This window comes from Petaurus breviceps, unplaced genomic scaffold (assembly GCF_028583685.1).
Source record: "Petaurus breviceps papuanus isolate PSGF00001 unplaced genomic scaffold, PetGlider_PUasm1.0 126, whole genome shotgun sequence".
Lineage (NCBI taxonomy): Eukaryota > Metazoa > Chordata > Mammalia > Diprotodontia > Petauridae > Petaurus > Petaurus breviceps.
In genome coordinates, this window is record NW_027185655.1 from 15374979 (window position 1) to 15396819 (window position 21841).

The 21841-nt window shown below is 38.5% G+C and overlaps 1 protein-coding gene across 3 annotated transcripts in view; it reads right to left on the minus strand.

Moving 5' to 3' along the window:
* Nucleotides 1–21516, minus strand: part of SLC10A6 (solute carrier family 10 member 6) — a 33769-nt gene extending 12253 nt beyond the window's left edge. Inside the window, exons 1-4 of one of the 3 annotated variants that reach the window (XM_069093652.1) lie at nt 21286–21516; nt 19608–20168; nt 13580–13698; nt 11674–11762 (exon numbers count right to left, since the gene is read on the minus strand). In XM_069093652.1, coding sequence (XP_068949753.1) covers nt 11674–11762; nt 13580–13698; nt 19608–19981 — 582 coding nt within the window. In that variant the 5' untranslated portion in view covers nt 19982–20168; nt 21286–21516. Of the gene's footprint in view, nt 1–11673; nt 11763–13579; nt 13699–19607; nt 20364–21285 lie in introns of those variants that run through there. The other 2 variants (XM_069093661.1, XM_069093671.1) reach the window with 2 other exon arrangements.
* Nucleotides 21517–21841: the final 325 nt, after the last annotated feature.

Consider the following 21841-nt stretch of genomic DNA (forward strand, 5'->3'; position numbering starts at 1 on the left):
ATGAAAGAAAGAAAGAAAGAAAGAAAGAAAGAAAGAAAGAAAGAAAGAAAGAAAGAAAGAAAGAAAGAAAGAAAGAAAGAAAGAAAGAAAGAAAGAAAGAAAGAAAGAAAGAAAGAAAGAAAGAAAGAAAGAAAGAAAGAAAGAAAGAAAGAAAGAAAGACCCAGGTTGTTAATGTTACTTCCTCATTGCCTGAGTACAGATAAGCCTTGAGGAGCTGGAGAGACTCTCTGACAGGAGCTTCACTCAGCTGACTCAACTTACCTGTCTCTCAAGGCCTATCCTTACCAATATTCTTCTCTCATTGCTAAGTAAACTTTTTGTTTAACTATTGAATGACCTTGAGGCAATCACCAGTTGTCTTGACTTTTGTCTTGCCACTGGACTCCATTGATTCTGGAAAAGAGAGTGAGGCTGATGACTTTGCACACTTCTGCCTCACTTAAATCTAATTCATAAGCAAGTCAAGACACCACCCTTGTGATGTCATTGATCCTCTTTGAGAATGAAGGATGAACAACAATCTCTCAGTTGTAGTAGATGCCCTCTGGGGACCCAGCTGCCAGTTCAAGTTGGGCAATTCTTCTTTTCCTCCTCTTCCTCCTCTTATTCCTCTTCCTTCCTCTTTCTCCTCCTCTTCCTCCTTCTCTTTCTTCTTTTTCTTCTTCCTTCATCACATATGATTCCTCTGTCCATGTGGGGAGTCATACTCTTATGGGTGGGTGCTCTGTCCAAAGGAATATAATTTTGGTCGCTTATATTTTGTAAGATATCTTGGGGCTTGGGGAGGGGGGCTAGATTTTTTTACTTAATCCTTTTTTTTTTCCCAAAAAAAGCTGGAAAAATTCATTCTTTTTCTTGCACAGTTTTCATTTATGATTATTTGAAATACAACTCTAGAAAAACAGGCTTTGAAAAAGTCTATTATGATTCAAATAGAGCTACATGAATATATCTTTAAACCCAAATCACTCTGGCTTTCATTTAATGGCCAATAATAAGTTTCATCTCAAACCTCTCTAGCTTGGGTTTTGATGACTCAGAGTGAGTGTAAATAACAACTATTTTCTGTTGTGTCCGTGTCTTCCTCTCCCGGATTGATTTTTTTGTTATGGCAAACTATGTCATCTCTTATCTCAAATAGGATTTTTACGTAGAGCCTAATCAGCAAACGGGCATTGTCTCAAACAAACTGAGACCTGGGCGAGACTTTAGTTTAAAAAGGCCAAGGACTCCCTTGCATCCTGGGCCATCCCCAGTCAGCTAGACCTATGTCTTACCATGGGACTCTGATGACTCTGGGGGAGAAAGTGAGGCTAAAGACTGCACAGCCCTGCCTCATTTAAATCCAATTCATGAGTGAGTCAAGACACCACCCTCATGATGTCATTGGTCAAAAGGACAAACAACAGTCTGAATGACCTATAAATGTCTCATTTTGTTCCAATGTTGAATCTAAACTACCAGGGAAGTGCAAGTCTTATTATCTCCATGTTCTAGTTGAGAAAAATGAGTCTTGGAACAATTAAAAACACTACCCAACATTCTAGTGAAAGAGCTGGTATTCAAAATCCAGTTCTTTGGATCCTAAGCACATGCTTTTAGCTCCCCAATACTGCCTCTGTGAGTCAAATGAATGGTCAAATGAACTAAGGTTGTGCTTTTTTATCTTCTGATCCAGCTCTCTACCAAACTCATTTTCCTCCCTGTGGCACCCTCTCTCCTCATTCTCTCATCACTTTATGAGAAATAAACTCAGGAACATGTATAAACATGAGCAAGGCAGTGCTTGCCTCATCTGGCATAGATTTAGCACTGTTAGGAATTATAGAGAACACTGAGTCTAATGTATTTGCTTTACACAATTGGCAACTGAGGTTCATGAGAAGTAATTTGCTCAAGATCACGTGGTTAGTAAATGACAGCGACAGGATTTGAACCCTGATTTTAGATGCTGCCTTATTTCCCCTCCACCACACTGCTTTGATTGCAGGTCATAACAGTAAATATAGTCTCAACTTCAACACATGTGTAGGATGGGTAGGAAAAAGTCCTCCTCACATTAAGGCTGGTTTGTGCTTTCTAGGGTTGGACAAAATGCTAAAGAGAAACCAAAGTTGATTTTTAAACCAGTTTGCTAGGTTTCAAACTAAAATTATTTTTATGTGGACTGCGAAACAAACTGGATTTAACCAAATCTAATGAGAATCTAATCTACACTTTGGTATTTCAATGAATCTTTGATCTCATTGATGTGTGTATATCACCACCTATCTATGCTCTCTCATCCCCCACTGGTTCTGCAACGGACCCTAATCATTTTCCATCCACAGTATCTTTCTTTTTTTAAATGTTTTTAATTTTTTCACTCTGAATTTATCAAACACTAAATAAAATGAATATTTTCATAAACCAAATAGTACAGAAAATGGAGATAATGAAACTGAATCATCAGGTATAGTTTGCTTTTGTTTTTAAGAGTAAGAGTGGAGCTTCATTGATTATCCCATTCCACTTAGATGTAATTAACATTATTAGATGAATTTTTAATTGAATCAGAACTGAGTTGTGAGTAGAGCCTGTATACCTCCTTAAATCAATCAAATCCTTTTGATGAAAGATTCTATCAAGTCCTAAGGAACTTATATAAAAATAAAAGAGCTGACTCAGAACAAGATGGAGATTCTGAGGGTCTGGGCATACAAAGAAAAGAGTAGGTCATACAGAACTGAGCTAGAAAGTACCAGTGGCCCAGAGCAACCTGTGAAAAGAGAAATAGAAGGTAAACTGATCTGTGGCAGAGAAAGGAGATACCAAGAACTGGCTACACACACATCTCAGTGTTGACTGGGGGCTCAAAGTCTTTGTGATTATATTCATAGCTTCTTGTAAAAAAAAAAATCAATTACCTAAAATAGCAGAGGAGGGAGTCACATGCACCATTATATTGCTCCTTGACTTAAATTCCTTATTGTAACAAGGTTTGCATAAACATGTGACAAATTCAACTTTACTTTTAAATCTCTCCTACTCATCTGTGTTCCCTTCTGAAATTCCTTCTGTTCACTTCTGAACATTTTTAATTATTCAATAACTCTATTCTTTTTCTTTTTACAACACTGCTCTCCCCAAAAGTCTTGTTCTTCCCACTCGCCCCCAAATCATTAAAAAAAGGAAAACAGAATCTTTGTAACTAACATGCATAGTCCAAAAAAACAACACTTCATATCGGCCATGGCCAAAAATGTATGTCGCCTTCTGCACCTTGAAACCATCCCCACCTGTCAGAAGGTACAGAAGCATGCTTCATCATTAGTCCTCTAAAGTCACCACCACAGTACTTTTCCAAGACATATGTACGGATTGAGTTGTCCATCCAATTGCCAATCAGAGTCTGGTCAACAGACATTCTTTAGGCTGCTTTTTTTATGCTGAGAGGCCAAATGATTTGGGATTTTAAGTGCATCTCCTTTAGGAGGCACCAAATCGTTCCAGGACTCGATATAATCAGTACCATGTCATCTGCAAATAGGAGCATTTTAGAGGACCTTACAATCAGAGGAACCCGTTATCCCTTTGTCCTCAATGACCATGACAGACACCTTTGGAAAGTCAATATCTCCTCATTTTGTGCCTTGCTGGATATCCATCATCAGAACGTAATCAAAGTTGTTTCTGTTCATTCAAGGAATCTTAAATGATTTTAACACAGGACTCCTCTTTCACTCCATATCCAACCTATTGTAAAGGTCTGTGGAATTTACCTTCATCACATATCTCTCTAATGCCCCCTTCTCTCCTCTGACACTACCACTGTCCTATTGCAGACTCCTATTGGCTTGTGGTGATTGTTGCTCAGTCCTTTCAGTCACGTCTGACTCTTTGTGACCCCATCTGGGGTGTTTTTTGGCAAAGATACTGAAGTGGTTGGCTGTTTCATTCTCATTTTACAGATGAGGAACTGAGGTAAACAAGGTTAAGTGACTCGCCCATGGTCACATAGTTGGAATCTTCCTCATTCCAGGCACAGCACTCTATCCGTCACACCACCTGGCTGCCTCATACTTATCAACTTTTTCCTGGATGATGATAGTAGCCTAATGGTTTATTTCTGCCACAAGTCTCTTCCCACTCCAGTCTGTCCTTCATTCAGCTGTCAAAGTCATCTTCCTAAAGTGCAAGAATGATGATGTCCTCTCCCTATTCAAAAAACCCCAATGACTCTTTTACTTCCAGACAAGCTGGATAAATAGATCTAGAAATCATCTATACAGACATGATAATTAAATTCTTGGAATCTGAGATCACCAAACAAGATATCAGAGTCAAAAAAGAAAAAGGCCCGTGACAGAGCTTTAGAGGAATGTCCATAGTCAATGGATGTGACCAGTATAAAGATAGTGTGTGCCTTGGTGGCACAGTGTATAAAGTGCCAGGCCTGGAGTCAGAAAGACTCATCTCCCTGAGTTCAAATCTGTCCTCAGACACTTACTAGCTGTATGACCATGGACAAGTCACTTCGTAGTGTCTGCCTCAGTTTCCTGATCTCTAAAATGAGCTGGAGAAGGAAATGGCAAATCACTCCGATATCTTTGCCAAGAAAACCCCAGATGGGGTCATGAAGAGTCAGGCAGGCATGACTGAAACAACTAAACAACAAAAATGGCAACAGGATGAAGATCCAACAAGAGACTAAGAAGAGAAGTGGGAGAGAAGAGTGTTACAAAAATCTGGAGAGGAGAGAGTATCCAAGAGAAAAGGATGATCAACAGTGTTAAATGTCGCAGAAAGGTCAAGAAAGATAAGACCTAAAAAAGACCTTTAGACTTGGCAGTTAAAAGATCATTGGTAACTTTGGAGAAGCCATCTTCAGTTAAATAATGATGTTGGAAGCCAGAATGCAGGTTTAGAAGAGAGTGAGAGGAGAAAAGGAGGAGGCATTGAATGTAGATGGCTTTATCATGGAGTTTATCCAAGAAGGGGAAGAGAATGGTAGCAAGTACAGTAGGATCATGTGAGGGTGTTTTAAGGATGGAGAGTCATAGTATGTTTGTAGGTAGTGGGGAAGAAGCCAGTAAAGAGGGAAAGATCTGTAGAATTGAGAGAGCATAGTGATGATAGAGAGGGCAAACCAAATGGGGTGTAATCAAGGATGTGTGTAATGTTCCTTGCCTTAGCAAGAAGAGACATCTTCCTGAGAAACAAGATGAAGGACGACATAATGAATGGGGAAGATGACTAAGCAATGTGAGGTAATGAGGAGGAAGAAGAGAGAGCATGGAACAAATGGAGTCATTTTTTTTCAATAATATACAAGCAAAGGTCTTCATCCAAAGAGGATGGGGAGTGCAGTGGGAGATTTATGTGAAAATATTTGAAATTACTAATTCTTGAGTAGGAGAGTGAATCAATTAGGGGAGACAGAGAAGAGCCAAGATGGCAGAGTAAAAGCAAGAACTTGACTGAGCTCCTGCCCCAGAAATCTCCAATATTTATAAAATATGACTCTAAACAAATTTTAGAGCTGCAGAATCCACAAAGTGACAGACAGAAACAAATCTCCCACTGAAGGCAGCCTGGTAGGCTGACAGAAAAGGTCTGTCACCCCAGACTGGGAGTGTGTGCAATAATCATAATCATTCTTGCACACACAGACAGTCCCATGTGAGCTTCACAGTCCCAGATGTGGAGTGGCCCTGACCAGCTACACAGACCAGCCAGAGCACACTTCTGGAGAATGAATCACTGGCAGCTGTGGCAGTTTCCAGATTTCTCAATCCATAAATGCCAAAGAGAAAGTAAAAGGTTAGTGGGGAACTCTGTTGGAGAGGGTGACAGAAGAGCACAGTCTGGCCCCTGCCCCCAGGGTGGGAGGTGAAGGAGGCACAGTGGCTACAACTGCTGCCACATGGCTGCCTCCAGAGCTCCTGGCCTGCAGATCATAGGGGGACCAAGCAACCATTCAGAGAGTAATCGCTCTTGCTTTGACCTGCTTGGATCTGGATTGCAGTCTTAGGTGGTGGTCCTGGGTTGTGTGACCAGTGTGCCAGAGCTTGGGGTGTCTGTAGAGAGGGTGCCCTCCTCATAGCTCTGACATTTGTGAAAACCCCAGAATTTGGGACACAGCTCTCTCCATTCTGGAAGCAGAGTTCTATCATGGCAAAGAGTTCAAAAGTCAAGAATTAGCTGGCAAGATGAGCAAGCAGATGAAGTGCAATCAGACCGCAGAATCCTTTTTTGGAGACAAAAAGGATCAAAACATAGAACCAGAAGAAGTCAACAAAGTCAAAACTCCTGCATCAAAAGTCTCCAAGAAAAATATGAACTGATCACAGGTCTTGGAGGAGCTCAAGAAGGATCTTGAAAATCAAGTAAAAGAAGTAGAGGAAAAATTGGGAAGAGAAATGAGAATAATGCAAGAAAATGAGGAAAAGAGAGTTAACAACCTGACCAAAGAAAATAACAACTTAAAAAATAGACTAACTCAAATGGCAAAAGAGGCCCAAAAAGCCAGTGAGGAGAAGAATGCCTTAAAAAGCCTAATTGCCCAGGAAAAGGAATTTCAAAAACTCACTGAAGAGAATCATTCCTTCAAAATTAGATAGAAGCAAATGGAAGCTAATGACTTTATGAGAAATCAAGATACTATAAAACAAATGAAAAAATAGAAGGCAATGTGAAATATCTCATTGGAAAAACCACTGACCTGGAAAATAGATCCAGGAGAGATCATTGAAAAATTATTGGAGAGTGAATCAATTAGGGCAGTGTAAATGAAATGCCTTGCTACAATGAGGGCCCAATTGAGAGTATATAGCATAAATTTGCATTGAACAGAGTCAGCACAGTTTCTTGACTTTCTCTAACTCTGTTCAGCACATGAATGGGAGTGAATCCAACAGACAAAGAAGGCAAAATTTGACTCATGCCCTCCTTAAAGCAGAGGTAGTGTGTTCCTGATATGATATTTTCAGTTCCAAATTCTCTGTCTCCCTCTACCCATCAAGAAGATAAGAATTATGATACCCGTTATACATATGAAGTCATGTAAAACATATTTCCACATTAACTGCAATGCAAAAAAAAAGGAAGAAAGAAAAATATATACTTTTATCTGCACTCAGAGCACATAAGTTCTCTCTGGAGATGAACAGGATTTCTCATCATGAGTCTTCTGGAATTGTCATGGATCATCATATTGATCAGAGTAGTTAAAACTTTCATAGTTGATTATCATTACAATATTGCTATTACTGTGTACAATGTTCTGAACAGGCAGTTTTTAAAAGAAGAAATAGAAGCTATCAACAATCACATTTTTTAAAATGCTTTGGATACATAATAATTAGAGAAATGCAAATTCAAGAAACTTTGAAGTTTCTACTTTATACATATCTGATTAGCAAAGACTAAAATGATAATGATTTTGGATCTATGGGAAAACAGGCACTCTGGCCTAGTGTTAGTGGAGTTTTGAAGTTGTCCAGCCACTCTGGAAAACGATTTAGAACCATACTTGGGAAATTATCAAACTATACATATGACCAGCTATGCATGTGTACCACAAAATCAAAGAAAGAGGAAAAGGACCTACATGTGCCAAAATATTTAAGCAGCTCTTTTTGTAGTAGCCAAAAAATTAGAGACTATAAGGAGTATTCTCTTCTTGGGGAATAGCTAAATAAATAAATAGCTAAAGGAATGTAAGGGGATGTTATTTTGCCATAAGAAATGATGAAATGGGTAATTTCAGCAGAAAATGGGAAGAGCTTTATGAACTGATGTAGAGCAACACAAGCAGAACCAGGAAAAGAATTTACAACATTATAGAGAAAAATAACTTAAAAAAAAACTATAGAACTGATAAAGGCAATAATAATTCATAAGTCCAAAAGAAGGAAGGTGAAACACACAACTCTTCACCTGAGAGAGAAGGGATAAACTTACAATGCAGAAGTTATATTTTTTTCAGACATGCTAATAAGAATAGTTGACATTTATGTAGGGCTTTGAGGTTTGCAAAGTTCTTTAAATTATTATCTCATTTGAGTCTCACAACAACCCTGATTCAAATTCAGCTTCAGACGCTTACTAGCTTTCTGACCATTGGCAAATCACTGTCTGTGACAGTTTCTTTACCTGCAAAATGGGGATAATAATAGAACCTACCTCCCAGGGTTGTTGACAGCCCTGGATCAGCAGCCCAACAGACACTTTCAAGCAGCCTCTAGGGTAAAGGTGCAGGGAAGGTTGACACAGAAAGGTAGAAATGCCCAGCCAGTGGAAGAATTCCAGGAACTACTACAGAAAAACCAAGATGACCCCACAAGTTATGGCCAGGGCTTCAACAAGACAACCCCCAATTCCAAATCCAAAGTCCTTTTATAAAGTCCTGATAAACAGTCATATTGCAATGGCCTAAAATTTTTCTGAATGACTTCTAACCAGGTTGGCAGTTAAGTAATTCAAAAGCTTAGTGGAGGAGACATTTTTATTTTAAACTGAAATCCAGGGCTACCTTAGACCTAGCTTTGAAAAGCAACACTGTGAACTTCCTGGTGTTATGCTTTTCCCCAAAAAAACTCTTGTTTCACTGTTATCAACGCATAGAAAGCTAGAGTCTACACTTAGAGTATAGCTGCTAGGTGGTGCAGTGGAGACAGTACCCCACCTGGAATCAAGAAGACCTGAGTTCAAATTCGACCTCAGATTCTTACTGGTCGTGTGACCCTGTACAAATCACTTATCTTTGTTTGCCTCAATTTCCTCATCTGTAAAATGAGCTGGAGAAGGAAACGGGAAACCATTCCAGTATCTTTGCCAAGAAAAACCCAAATGGGGTCACTGAAGAATTGGACACAACTGAATAACAACAGAAAGTTAGTCCTGGGAGTAAGGTGGTGATCAGATCAAGAACCCAGTGAACAAATGATATGAACTATTACACTTTGTTTCTATACATAGCTTCTTTCATCTCCTAAAAGCGTAAGAGACTGAGTTCTTCATGTAGCAGGAGTCTCTGTGTCTGGCATCTAGCCAGGGGTGCAATGGAGTCCCGTCTTAGCTGCTTGAAAGACCTCGTTGTTAAAATTTTCAGTTTGAGCATTTACAAATCTTGGAAGCTGACACAAATTAGGAATTAATTTGCTGTTCTGCTAATTTTCTAGGCATAACAAAGTGTTAATAATGCAGATTAAACTTAAAAGTGTTTTTGCATGCATTCCTCTCCATCACTCCAGCCCTATTGTTAAACATTTAACCACCACACTCCTGAACCTAAGAGGTCAAAAGATGTCATTTGAATAGAAGTGAGTAAAACTGAAGCAAAGAAACTCTGTTTCAGCAGATTCAGAATACTAACACTGTCCCTGTGAGAGTCTTCAAAATCTGCATTGAGTATTTTTCAGGCACTTGGGTCAACTGAAATTTCAATTTGGTCAGGCTTAGTTTGGAGACCATTTTAGTATTATATTTGTAGCAGGCATTTCCATAATGGGTTCTTGAAGAACCAAGAACCTAGAAAGTTTCTACAGAATTGGAGACAAACCACCAGAAGTGAGAATGCTCCTTCTTGCCTAGAAGAAAAAGAGAGTAACAGTTACAAGAAAAAGTGACTCTTCCTCTATCCTTAGACTTTGACTTGCATGTAGCCAACAAGGAGACCGGGGAAGTGGCCAGTGGATGGGGAAAGCGCCAAGACCAGGAAAACTGCTTCCCTAGAGCTGAGGCCTCCACAAAGTGAAACAACCAGGGGTCAGAGCTGGGGAGTGAGATCCGGATCCTGGAAAAGATGCAAGGATAGGAATGAGAAGAGAGGTTGTGTCTTGCAGAAACGTGTTATAAATCCCACTGGGATGCTGAGTAGATGGATTCTTTAACTGCCTTCATCTCCTTCGATTCAGAGGTTGTGAGGAAATCTCTTGTTCCAGTATTCTTTTCCATGAGCTGTGAGCACATGTAGCCAGTATTCTCCTCTGACCTCCTCTAGAGATCTGGGAGGACAAACGGGAAGAAGCTTCAGAGACGGTTGTGAGCAGGTCTCTCCAATGGAAATGTTTGACCTTTTTCTTTTTCACTTTACACTGTGCATGGTAAGTCATAGTGTAAGAATGGAGGTTATCTTGTTTTACTCCCTCAGATGTTCTTGGGAGATGGCAAAAGCTCCCAGGCTGTTGGGAACTTGTGATAAGCCTGCGTGTCCCATTTTGCAAGGACAGTGGTCAAGCACATCCTGGCTTCAGGGGAAACAGAAAGGTTGGGACGTGACAAACAGCTCAGACCCCAGGGGCTATGCCCTGGTCACAAGTGTCCTCATGTCCACATGCTGTGCCTGTGTAATTAACCTCATGCATATTAACTGACCCACCTTAAGGTAGAGCTTTCCACCATTTTCTAATCATGAATTCTATGACCAGGGAGAAGCGTAAGTGCAGCCCTTTGGTGGCATCCAAACTTCACAGAATAAATCCTCTTAATAAAAGAATTTGTTCTGTAAAACTTGGACTCAGTAAGACAGCTGCACCCTGGAACCTAGAAGACCACATGTGGTCTCAAGGCTGTAGGTTCCCCACCCCTGGTCTAACAGATCACTGTGGGAGTCTCAAACTGGGAGGTAGGGGGAGCAGTCCAGGTATCTACAGACTATAGTTGTAGTATATAGTAGTAGTAAAAAGCATGTACTCTGGGGGCAGCTAGGTGGTGCAGTAAATAGAGCACCGGCCTTGGAGTCAGGAGAATCTGAGTTCAAATCTCACCTCAGACACTTAACACAAAAACTAGCCATGTGACCATGGGCAAGTCACAACCCCCATTACCCTATCTTCTCCCCTCCAAAAAAAAAAATCATGTACTCCTATACAGTACACTGTATAGTCTATAACCTGCACCCTACACTGACCAACCTTTTAAAGAAAGCTACCTCACATTTGTACCAGAGAGAAAGTGACAAATCTCCTGGACTGGGCACCTGAGTAAACCACTACCTGGTGGGAAATTCAGATTATCATATGCATTCACCAGAAAATTTCTGCATTGATTTACAATCTTTCTGTAGGCATAAGGAAGGCTAAATGAGCTGACCTATGAGACAATTCCAAAAGACTCCTGATAGAAAATGCTATCTACATCCAGAGAAAGAACTGAGTCTGAATGCAGTTCAAAGCATACAATTTTCTTTCTTTCTCTTTTTGCTTTGTTTCTTCTTTCTTCTGGTTTTTCCCTTTGGTCCTAATTTTTCTTTACAACATGATTAATGTGGAAATATGTTTAATATGATTTTACATGTATAGCCTATATCAAATTGCACACCATATTGGGGAGGGGGGAGAGAAAGAAAACTTTAAACTCAAAATCTTATAAAAGTGAATGTTGAAAAATAAATAAATATATTTTTAAATAAGCTGATCTAGGCTGCTTTCATTTCATCAATCCCCAAGTGTCCCTCATTTTTCCAATTCAATACCTCAATATAGTTCTTTAAGTATTAAACCAAAGAAGAGCTCACTATTTTGAGAGGGGAAAAACTTTAAGTTTGTAGTTCAAATAAAAATACTTGTTTTGGCAGGTTAAAAGATTAGGAGCTTTCATCCAAAAGGCTGAAATAATAATTTTTTCTTTGTTTCTATCACATGTAATTTACTGAGGACTTCCAAGTCTCAACAAATGGGGTAACTTACTCTTAGGATGATTTTAGATTGTTTCGGCCACTTGAAATTCACCAAGACGCCAAAAGCCACAGGTACAATTAAGGATAAAAGAGTAATTCCTGAAGAAATGGAAAATATATCAGACCAAACAATTTCTGAAAACTTGACTTCTCTCTCCTCAATATCTATTTAACTAGATTAAAAAATATTTAAAAGGCAATTTCTTTCACCATAACCAAGGAAATGAACATATTTAGTGTGTAGCTCTTAAGGGACTGAAGAACTCTTTGGAATCCACTACCCTTGCTGCAGAGCTGATATCGGAACTCCAGTCTTCTATCTCCAAATCCAAGGCTCGTTCTACTAAACCACATATACATCTAGATCACCGATTAGGACTGCACTACAACTGATAAGAACATTTTTAAAAATCACATTTTTAAAGTTACTTTTTCCACTTTTAAGTTCTCCAAATCCAAAGCCTTATCAACCACAACCACCCACATGATTAAACATTTACGGAATGACTACAAGTTACATAGCACTAGACTAGCTTATAGGATTTGGATCAAAACAGTCCCAGATATTAAGTGATTTATAGTTGACTTAATTCCTAAAGATACAAGCTTCAATAGGCCTACGGGATAAGATTTCAATGACTTGTTCCAAAGCTATGATCAAACAATAATGGGGAGAAAATCCTACCACATCTCTTGCTTCCACAGAGAGGTCATCAGGGAGAAAAGAGACCTAAGTGAATAATCACAGAGAAAGAAAAAGAGAGTCTGTATGGGGACGGGAGTTCAGAGGTAAGGAATGGATGATATCAAGGGATATTTGCAGAATACAAGTGAACTTTAAAAAAATGTTCTTGAAGAAAATAGTTATTCACTTCTGCAGACTTTTTTTTAGCATCTTCTATATTCAAGACATGAGATGATAAGAGTTTCAAAAGCAAAAGGACTTCAGAGAATTTACAAGGGGAAGCAACAAGTACACAGATAAGTTAATTGAGGGGGGAGGGAGCATTAACTAGGAAGATCAGAGACTGCTTCTCCAAGGATATAGTACCAGAGCTTAAATCTTAAAGAAAGGAAAGGATTCTGAGAGTCAGAGATAAAGCAGGGGGGATGAATGGCCTGTGTGAATGCATTGTTTGTTGTTGTTCGACCAATGATATCATGGGTGAAACATGGAAGGATAACCTCATTCACTTTGGCTGGAATGTAGAGTTTGTGAAGGGACATAATATGTAGTTTGTCTGGAAAGGCAGGTCAGAATCAGATTATGGAGGACCTTCAATGCCAGTCTGAGAAGTTTTGAGCAGGGGATGACATGGTCATAATATGCAAGATTATTGTGTGAAAGTTGGTCGAGGGAGGGAGTGGCTGGAGGCAAGGAAGGACTAATCTAGACAAGTTGCAATGATGGCTTGAAGTATAATCGTAAGCATCATAGTACATTGGGATAAATGCAAACAGGAGATAGAATCACTAAGATTTGATCCCTGGGATATGGGAGGTAAGGTAGTCAAAGATTCAGAGATGATCTTGTGATTACTAACATGGTTGACTAATCAGATGACCAGACCCACAGAAGATATAGGAAAGGCTAAAGAAAGGGTTAGGGGCAGCAATTATGGATTTTTTGTATTCCATCCACAAGAAGTAAGCTTATAGTCATTTGGGCACGTTGGAAGATGAAGCTATGGAAGCTGAGATCTGACTTGGATACACTGTGATCATTTTTTTTTTAACCCAGATAATAAATGATTCATTAAATCACACTTTGATTGTCCAATAAACTTTCCAGTCCAGTGATTTAAAATTTAAAATGGGCAAAATTAACCCTAGTCTTTTCATTAGTCCTTTGACTTTTTCCATGAATATAAAATTAACTTAAAGCTGATATTTACTTCCTAAGCTCAGTACAATACCTATGGTATGATAAGGCACGGTGAGATTCTGTTCAAGATCCCAGGATCGAGTGTAGAGATAAAGGCAGAGTGGCATCATTCCGATGGCAAATACCGAAGAACAAGTTGTCATACTAATGCTGCAAGTAGAATAAAAATGATGCTCAGGAGGGTAAGTTGGAAATTAAAATTCAGTCTTAAGTTAACTTATTAACTACTCTCTTGTGGACTACATGGGCTAAATTACCTGATGTTCTTCTAAATGTTACAAATTGTAGACAGAAGGCTATATTTGTGATCCAGGAGAGGTTTCTAGAACTTGGATTCTGTCATTAAGCAACCAATCAACCAGACATTTATGGATGACCCATTATATGACTAGAATGTAGTATTGTGGGTACAAAAGTTTAGGACATGGTCTCTGCCCTCAAGGAGCTTATAATTTAGTTAGAAGGGATACAACTAACTCATGAAACAAATATTAAACAATATGATCCTGACTACCTATAAGAAGCTCAGAGAAGGAAGAGATTAGCATTGGTTAGAGGAGTCCAGTGAGGCTCCATAGGAAAAGATAAACCCTGAGCTTGACCTTGAGTTTGGGTAGATAGAAACAAGAAGAAAATATATTCTATGTAGGAGAAATAACATCAGAAAAGGGAAGTGGGTGAGAGAAAACATCAGGTATTCAGGGGATAGTGATAAAAATCAACTTGACTGTAATCATCATCATCAACCTCATTCTCATATTTTTCAAAGGATATCAGATGGAGACGATCCAATAATAAGTCACTATATCCTATTGTGTGTGATAAGAACTCTCTCCTTATCCCTGCCCCCATATAAAATATGATTAGTTGGTCCTAAGAATGTATTAAGACCATCCTCAAGACATAGAAAGCAGTCATAAGGATCTCCAGGAGGTCTCTGATTCTTGGCTTGTGGATCACAATGGGCAACTCAGGCAAGGGATTTTACTCAGCTGAATCAGCTTGAATTGTTCCTGGTGTCCATTCCTATTGTATACCCTTCTCTTGCTCCAGTGATTTACCCCTTTTGTTTACTAAATGACCAATGACCACTTAAGCTCCCAGGGTACTGACCTGAGTCAGGTTCAGCAAAGAACACCCACCATTTTAAAAAAAATATTTAATCTTCTGTGGACTAGCATTCCAGTACATAAAGTAACTGCTTTGTGTAATTGAATAAAAGTGTTGGGATTTACTGGCTCATCTTGTAACATGAGCTAAAAGCATCTTTGGGACAACTCTGATAGCAGACAGTGTAATGGATAATTTATTCTATAGTCACTGGGTTTTAATTTCAGCTATACCTCTATTTTTAAAAAGTATTTCATAGTAGTAGTTATTACTATTATGATGATGATAATTATTCCCCTTCCTCAAAGAGTCAATTCACCCAGAGAATCACAGTAAAGGAATGAAAATGGCCATATGACTGGATAGAGGGGAAGAATGAGGAATAAGGGATTGAGGGGAGCTCACTTTCCTAATGAATCTTACAGGACAAGTAATAGGGTTTTGTCTATGTATTCTTGAACCTGACAAAACTATACACCTTGGTTTTCCATCCTACCTTACCCCCACAACCTCCATTTAATGCTTTTCAAAATTTTTATGCTTTTTTAAAATGATTTTTAAATTTCTAACGTTTCCAGCAAGTCAAAGGAGTTATGTTAGCATGGCCCCCAAAAAGTTCCTTCCCTTTCTGGTTCAAAGAACAGAATAAACTTACTGAATAGAAAGAATCATGATTTGGAAGACATTGTGTAGGCTTTCCATTAGATCAATTGCATATAAATAACTACATGAGCATACTCTGAAATTTTCATAAAATCAATCATTTGAGCATTTCAAATTCTTTTTAAATCATAAGACTGGATAATCCCAACGTAGTGTCTGCTGTTGTAAATATTAATAGAGATAGAAAAACTCTACAATGAACTTCTGTGAAGAGCGTGAGAAGTCAGAGATTACTTAATGTCTCTGACAAGAAATTCCAGTATTGCATAAACATCGGAGAATGCAGACAACCAGGTAGCTACATTGTTTAACCATAGTGGAATTTTTGTTTAAAGCGACTCCAACATAACAAGACTCCACTTGCAGCAGTAAAAGGGTCATGATTGTCCCCAAACTATAAGTGGAAAATAATGGCACAGGGAAATTCAGCAGCATTATGCTAAAATAGGGATATGAACTAAACTGAAAAGCCATGACCATCTTGGTCCCAAAGGACAGATGATAAATAATACACTTTCCCACAGATTAAGGTCCCAGGATTTATAGTGCAATATAAGGAATAACCATGTAGCACATACAACACTTTAAAAATATTCATCATACCCTCAATGATATGTTAAAGAGTAACCATACTGAACTAAAATTAATAAAATATAATATTATATGGCAGGTAGTTAACTTATATATAAGCTGTTTTTTTCTCACCCTGATAAGCAGTGGTCATTGTCACATGACCACATAAGTCTATTAGGTTGACATGGCAAAAGTCCATTCACAATCTATCGTTATTAACATACCAATCATGACACATTCACACATCTGGCCAAATGGTCCATGACACATCAGTGCAATCAGGACCTTGATTTATTAATTTTATAAGAACTCCAAGCATTAGACAAATCTTTTAGAACCCTTTTGGTTCCTTTTTTTTTTTTTACAAGAAATAAAATAGGGGTCTTGGCGGGGGTGGGGGAGAAAGGATTGTTTGTTTTTTGGGTTTTTGATGTTGGGCTTCGGTTTTGTTTTTGCATATAACAAAGACTTGTCTGTCAATGCCCTCAGCTACCCTGTTGGTTTTTTCTTCCCTCATCTTTGCTCCCCACTCCCTCACAGAGGACACTCCTTTCCTCTTTCCATCTCTCCCAACTCAGCATCATCACGTTTTCTCCACTCTTTGCAGTATCAAACCTATTATCTATAAAAGAAGGGAATAACTCATTCGCACTAAGGTGCAAATGATTGGGATCATAGATTTAGGATCACAGATTTACAGCTTTTGGGAACCTGGTCTAACCTCCTCATTTTACAGATGAGGACAAGTAACCTGCCCACATAGGAAGAAAGTCTCAGTTTCTCAAAGTTATTAGTGCTTAATGGAAGGGAAAACTGGAAGAAGATCTTTGTTTGGATTAAATACAAGAAACTGGCATTTCAGGGATCAGCAAGCCAGCAGGAGAGGAGTCTTATGTACAAAGATCTTCCTTTTAAGCCTAAAATTTTGCCCAAAAATCACCCAGTACTATACAACAGACATTCTCAAAGTCTTCAAGTTTACATATATATATATATATATATATATGTATATATATATATATATACTTATATATGCCAAGAACACACTAGGTACTCAATGAATGCTCAGTAGTATTCAGCTACCATTTTGTGAGTGGTATTTTTATCACAAACACTATTTATTCAGAAAAAAGATATATAAATTTGTCAATGATCGACCCAATGCAAAAGTCCAAATGAACAGAACATACATGAGTATACAGCTCGATATTTAGAGAACAAAACATTTTGAAAAAACCTTTTGAAAAAAAGTGTGTGTTTGAAAGCATAGTTTGGAAGTCCAAGATATTCTTTTTTCCTCAATTCTTAACATTTTTATTTAAAGTTTTGAGTTCCAAATTCTATGCCTCCCTCCCTTCTCTCCCCTTCCCTGAGATGGTAAGCAATGAGATACAGGTTATACATGTACAATTGCACAAAAAATTTCCATATTAGTCATTTTTGTACAAGAAGACTCAAAGAAAAGAAAGTGAAAAATAGCATGCTTCAGTCTGTATTCAATCCATATCAGTCCTTTCTCTGGAGATGGATAGTCTGCTTCATCATTCATTCTTTGGGATTGTCTTAGATCATTGTATCACTGAGAACAGCTAAGTCATTCGCAATTCTTCACTGAACAATTTTGCTGTAACTGTGTACAATGTTCACTTGGTTCTGCTCACTTCGCCATGCAGTAGTTCATGTAAGTCTTTCCAGGTTTTAGTACAAGATATTGTTAAGGAAACATCTGCATGACTTCTTATCCTGAAAACAGCTGCTTACAGCCAATATTTAAAAACCAAACTAACAAAAACCTAGAATGTTTGTCTTCATGTTATGCCCTGTGTCATTTTGTCTTTGGTCTAACAAAGTTTCTCTAATGTGGATTAAGAATGACTGAAAGAGTATAGGAAATATGACTCAAGAACCATCACTTGTACTGTATGTATGTAACTGAGATGTATGTAGCATTTAACTCCCCCATCCACTTAAAAAGCAGATGTGCTGAATGATGTAGAGGGAAAACAAAAGAATGGTGTCAATAATAATAGTGTCGTAAAAACAATTTTGAAAAACTTAACAACCATCAGTGAACTAGTCAACCATGACTCCAGAGAACCAATGATGAAGCATGTCACCCACCTCCTCAGAGAAAGGTAATGGATTTGAAATGCACAAAAAACATATTTTTGAATTTGACCAATGTGGAAATTGGTTTTGCTTGATTATGCATATTTGTTGCAAGGGCTTTGTTTTTCCTTTTCTTTTCCAGTTGATAGAATCAGGGAGAGGTGAGGAGAGAAAACAAATGCTTGCTAACTTTAAAAAAAAGAAAATTATTAAAAAAAAAAAAAAGCAAGTGAACCTCCCTCTCATCTTTGCAGAATTGGAGGGCTCTGGGTGTGACATACTGCATATGCTATCAGACTGTTTTAATGACCTACTTTTTGTTCTCTTTCATTAATTTTCTTTCTTACAAGGAATGGTTCTCTAGGTAGAGAAGCAGGAGGGATATATTTTGAAATGAAAATAATTAAAAAACAAAAAATATGAATTAAAAACAAGTACAATTTTAAAAAAAAGTCCCATCCCAATGGATGGTTCAAAGATTTTTTTAATTTTCCTCAATATATACAGATACATTAGCTCAGGCTAATTAAAGTAAAAAATGAAATTATTTCCTGATTCAACACTGGGAACCAGAAACTTATGTCTATTTTATAAGAGAGCTAAGTCATTTTTAACAAGAGCTTGATGAGAGTCTGTTCCACCCACCTCGTTCATAGTACTGGGATTCACTGGTCACTGAAATTCTTGAGCTGGACACTCTGGGCCCAGACAAAGTGAAGTTTTACCTTCTCTCCCATGTGTACACAAAATTCCCTTAATAACAGAGACCAGTAAATTATTATAACAGATGACTATGTTAGAAAAGGCTATTTTGAGCTCTAATTCAAGCTCACAGCCTTGATGTTAGTACACCATCTCCTGAGCTCAACCAATCTAAGCAAAACTGTCACCACAAATGTTCTAATAGAGAACTTAATAGTCTCTCATATTTACATCCTACTTGAAGGTATCCAGATTACTTATTTTCTCCAACACAGTTCTCTGTGAAGCCAATAGTGCAAGAAATATTATCCCATCTCAGAAATCTTAGGAGACTGGCCTATAACCACATAGCTAATAAATATTGGAACTAATATTTGAATAAGTTCTACACCTGTGGTGTCAAATTCAAGTAGAAATGGGCCCACTATTCCATATATGAGGATCCCAGACAGCTGCATATTGACTTAGTTTCAAAATGTATTATTGTTTGTTTTATTGTATTTTTATTTTGTTAAATATTTCCCAATGGCATTTTAATCTGGTTCAGGCCCAAACTTGGGAATACTACCGACCACCTAAGGAGCCAAAGACATTGTGTCTAATCCCACTGGTCTAAACCACCCTACAAAGAAGACTGATACCCATAGGTTGGATGTGTTGTCTTCTATATAGAAATTAATCCTAATTCCCACTTAAATAATTTCTACCAAACACTACCAAGATAGGGGCAGCTAAGTGGCACAGTGAATAGAGCACTGGCCCTGGAGTCAGGGGACCTGAGTTCAAATCTGGCCTCAGACACTTAACACGTACTAGCTGTGTGACCTTGGGCAAGTCACTTAACCCCAATTGCCCTTCCAAAAAACAAAAACAAAACACTACCAAGATGTGTATAGCCTTACCTGAGGTCTACATCTCCATCAGCCCAGTAGGTGAAAAGGTTAGAGATTGTTCCACCAGGGCTGCAACCCAGGATGAGAACTGTGACAGCTTGGATTGGTGGCAAAGAGAAGGCAGTGGCCAAGATGTAGGCTATGAGAGGCATCAGCCCATACTGACATAGGAGACCCACAGCAATCCCCCAGGGTCTTCTGAGATGTGACCATAATTTCTTGACATCCACAGTACAGCCCAGAGAAAACATCACCAGGATCATCATCACAGTCAAAACCACCGAGAAAATAAGCTTCAGGCTTTCATCACTTTCCCAACCTCTTTTTAACCTTTCCTCTGTCAAGTTGTGAGGACATGCTACGGTGCTGGAACAGTTTAGCATTTTTATCTTCTCATGAGTCTTACTTCAAATTTATGAACAGCTGTGACTGAAGGCAGAGCACGTTCACCACACTGCATTTGAGAACACCGGACGGATAACCCAACAGCCAATCATGGAATGATATTCCTGTTGACTCCTGGTCCAGTGGTTGCAACACATAAGAGTGTCAGCTTGATCCGATCGATTTCTTCACAAACGGCATGATGAAAATAATCATAAACAGGTGGAAAAACAAAATGTAGGTTTGCACTGAGTTCTCCCTCTCAAAAATAAGTGAAACATCACATGGGCAAGTGGTAAAAAAGAATAATTGTGTCATGGAATGGGTTAGTCATGCTGTTAGCATTGTACTGAGTTGTGTTCCTGGAAAAGCAGGCCAGCCTCCTGTTCATAATTCCGCCCACTTCTAAAGCTGTTCCAGAGAGAACAGGGTGATTTTTTTTTTTTTTGGTATGGAAAATTAACTTTGGAAGTACAAGGGAAACTATGCCAAAACCACACCTAACAGCAACACCAGCATTTGGAAAATCAAGACTAGCATATGTTAATGTGCAGTCAGGGATTGTGCTGGTTGATTTTTCTGAACTGTTTTTTTTTTCCTTTTTCTTTTTAATCTTTGTTACAAGCTCAGGAAAGGGAGAGATAGTAATGAAGAAAATGTAAAAAGCAAGATGCCAATAAAACTAGAACCAGTGGAGCAATGGAGAGGAACGTTAATTTCAAGAAAGCTGAGATTTTGAAATATCAGCCAAATAGTCTTTTGGTTTTCTATAACTTGGATTCCAGAATGTTATGACAGAGAACGCTTAAAGAATAATGGTTGGATACCTGTGGGAATTCAGTATTAAACAAATGTACATGATTCCATTTCACAAAATATGAGGGAATATTTTTACCCACAATAACGAAAAGGAATTTTTTCTCCTCTGTGGGATAAATCCTGTTTTGAGACAACAATGGCAGAATTGACAAATTATGGGAATCCATAAGGAAATAATAATTATTACTATTATTGATAATATCATAAAACTACAATTATTATTTTTTTAAGCATATGACAGGGCAATTGGCATTAAGATCACATGGCTAGTAAGTGTTAAGTGTCTTAGGCCGGATTTGAATTCAGGTCGTCCTGACTCCAGGGCAAGTGCTCTATTCACTGCACCACCTACCCGCCCCAAACCACAATTATTATTAATAGTATTGATTTAAGGTTTTAAGAGCACTTGACAAATATCATCCCACGTTATCCTCACAACTCTGAGAGGCAGGTACTGAAGCCCAGAATGGGTTTAATGACTTACCCAAAGTCACAGTCTGTGTCTGAGGCTAAATTTGAACTCATATCTTCCTGACTCTACATCTGTTGTCTGTGTCCAGACACTTGGCTGAAACGCAATAAACACTTTCAACCAGGAATTTTGGAAATATCTCAAGCAACAGTCTCGCTCCAGGGATTTATATTAGTGTTATAGCCAGGCACCTGTTTGAAACCAGACCAGGAAAGATGTGGTCCTGTGAAACTCATCTTCCAAAAGTGGTCACCACACCCTTCCTCCTTGGCAGCAGAATGTTGTGTGTTTATAGAGCAAAGTTTGGCATTAGACAGACACACCTTTTTATTAAGAACAACTCCTTGGACTGGAGTTTTGGTTTCTAAGTGTCCTAGACTCCTAGATTTAAGGTTGGAAAGAATCCCAGACATCATCTTATTGTGACAAAGGTAGCCCCCTACTTTTACAGATGAGAAAACTGAGACCCAGAGATGTTAAGTCTAACAATTATAACTGCTTCTGGGGCCAGGGAGGCTAGCTCATCGCTCCCTATCTCTTTTCTCTCCTCTCCTCTCCTCTCCTCCCC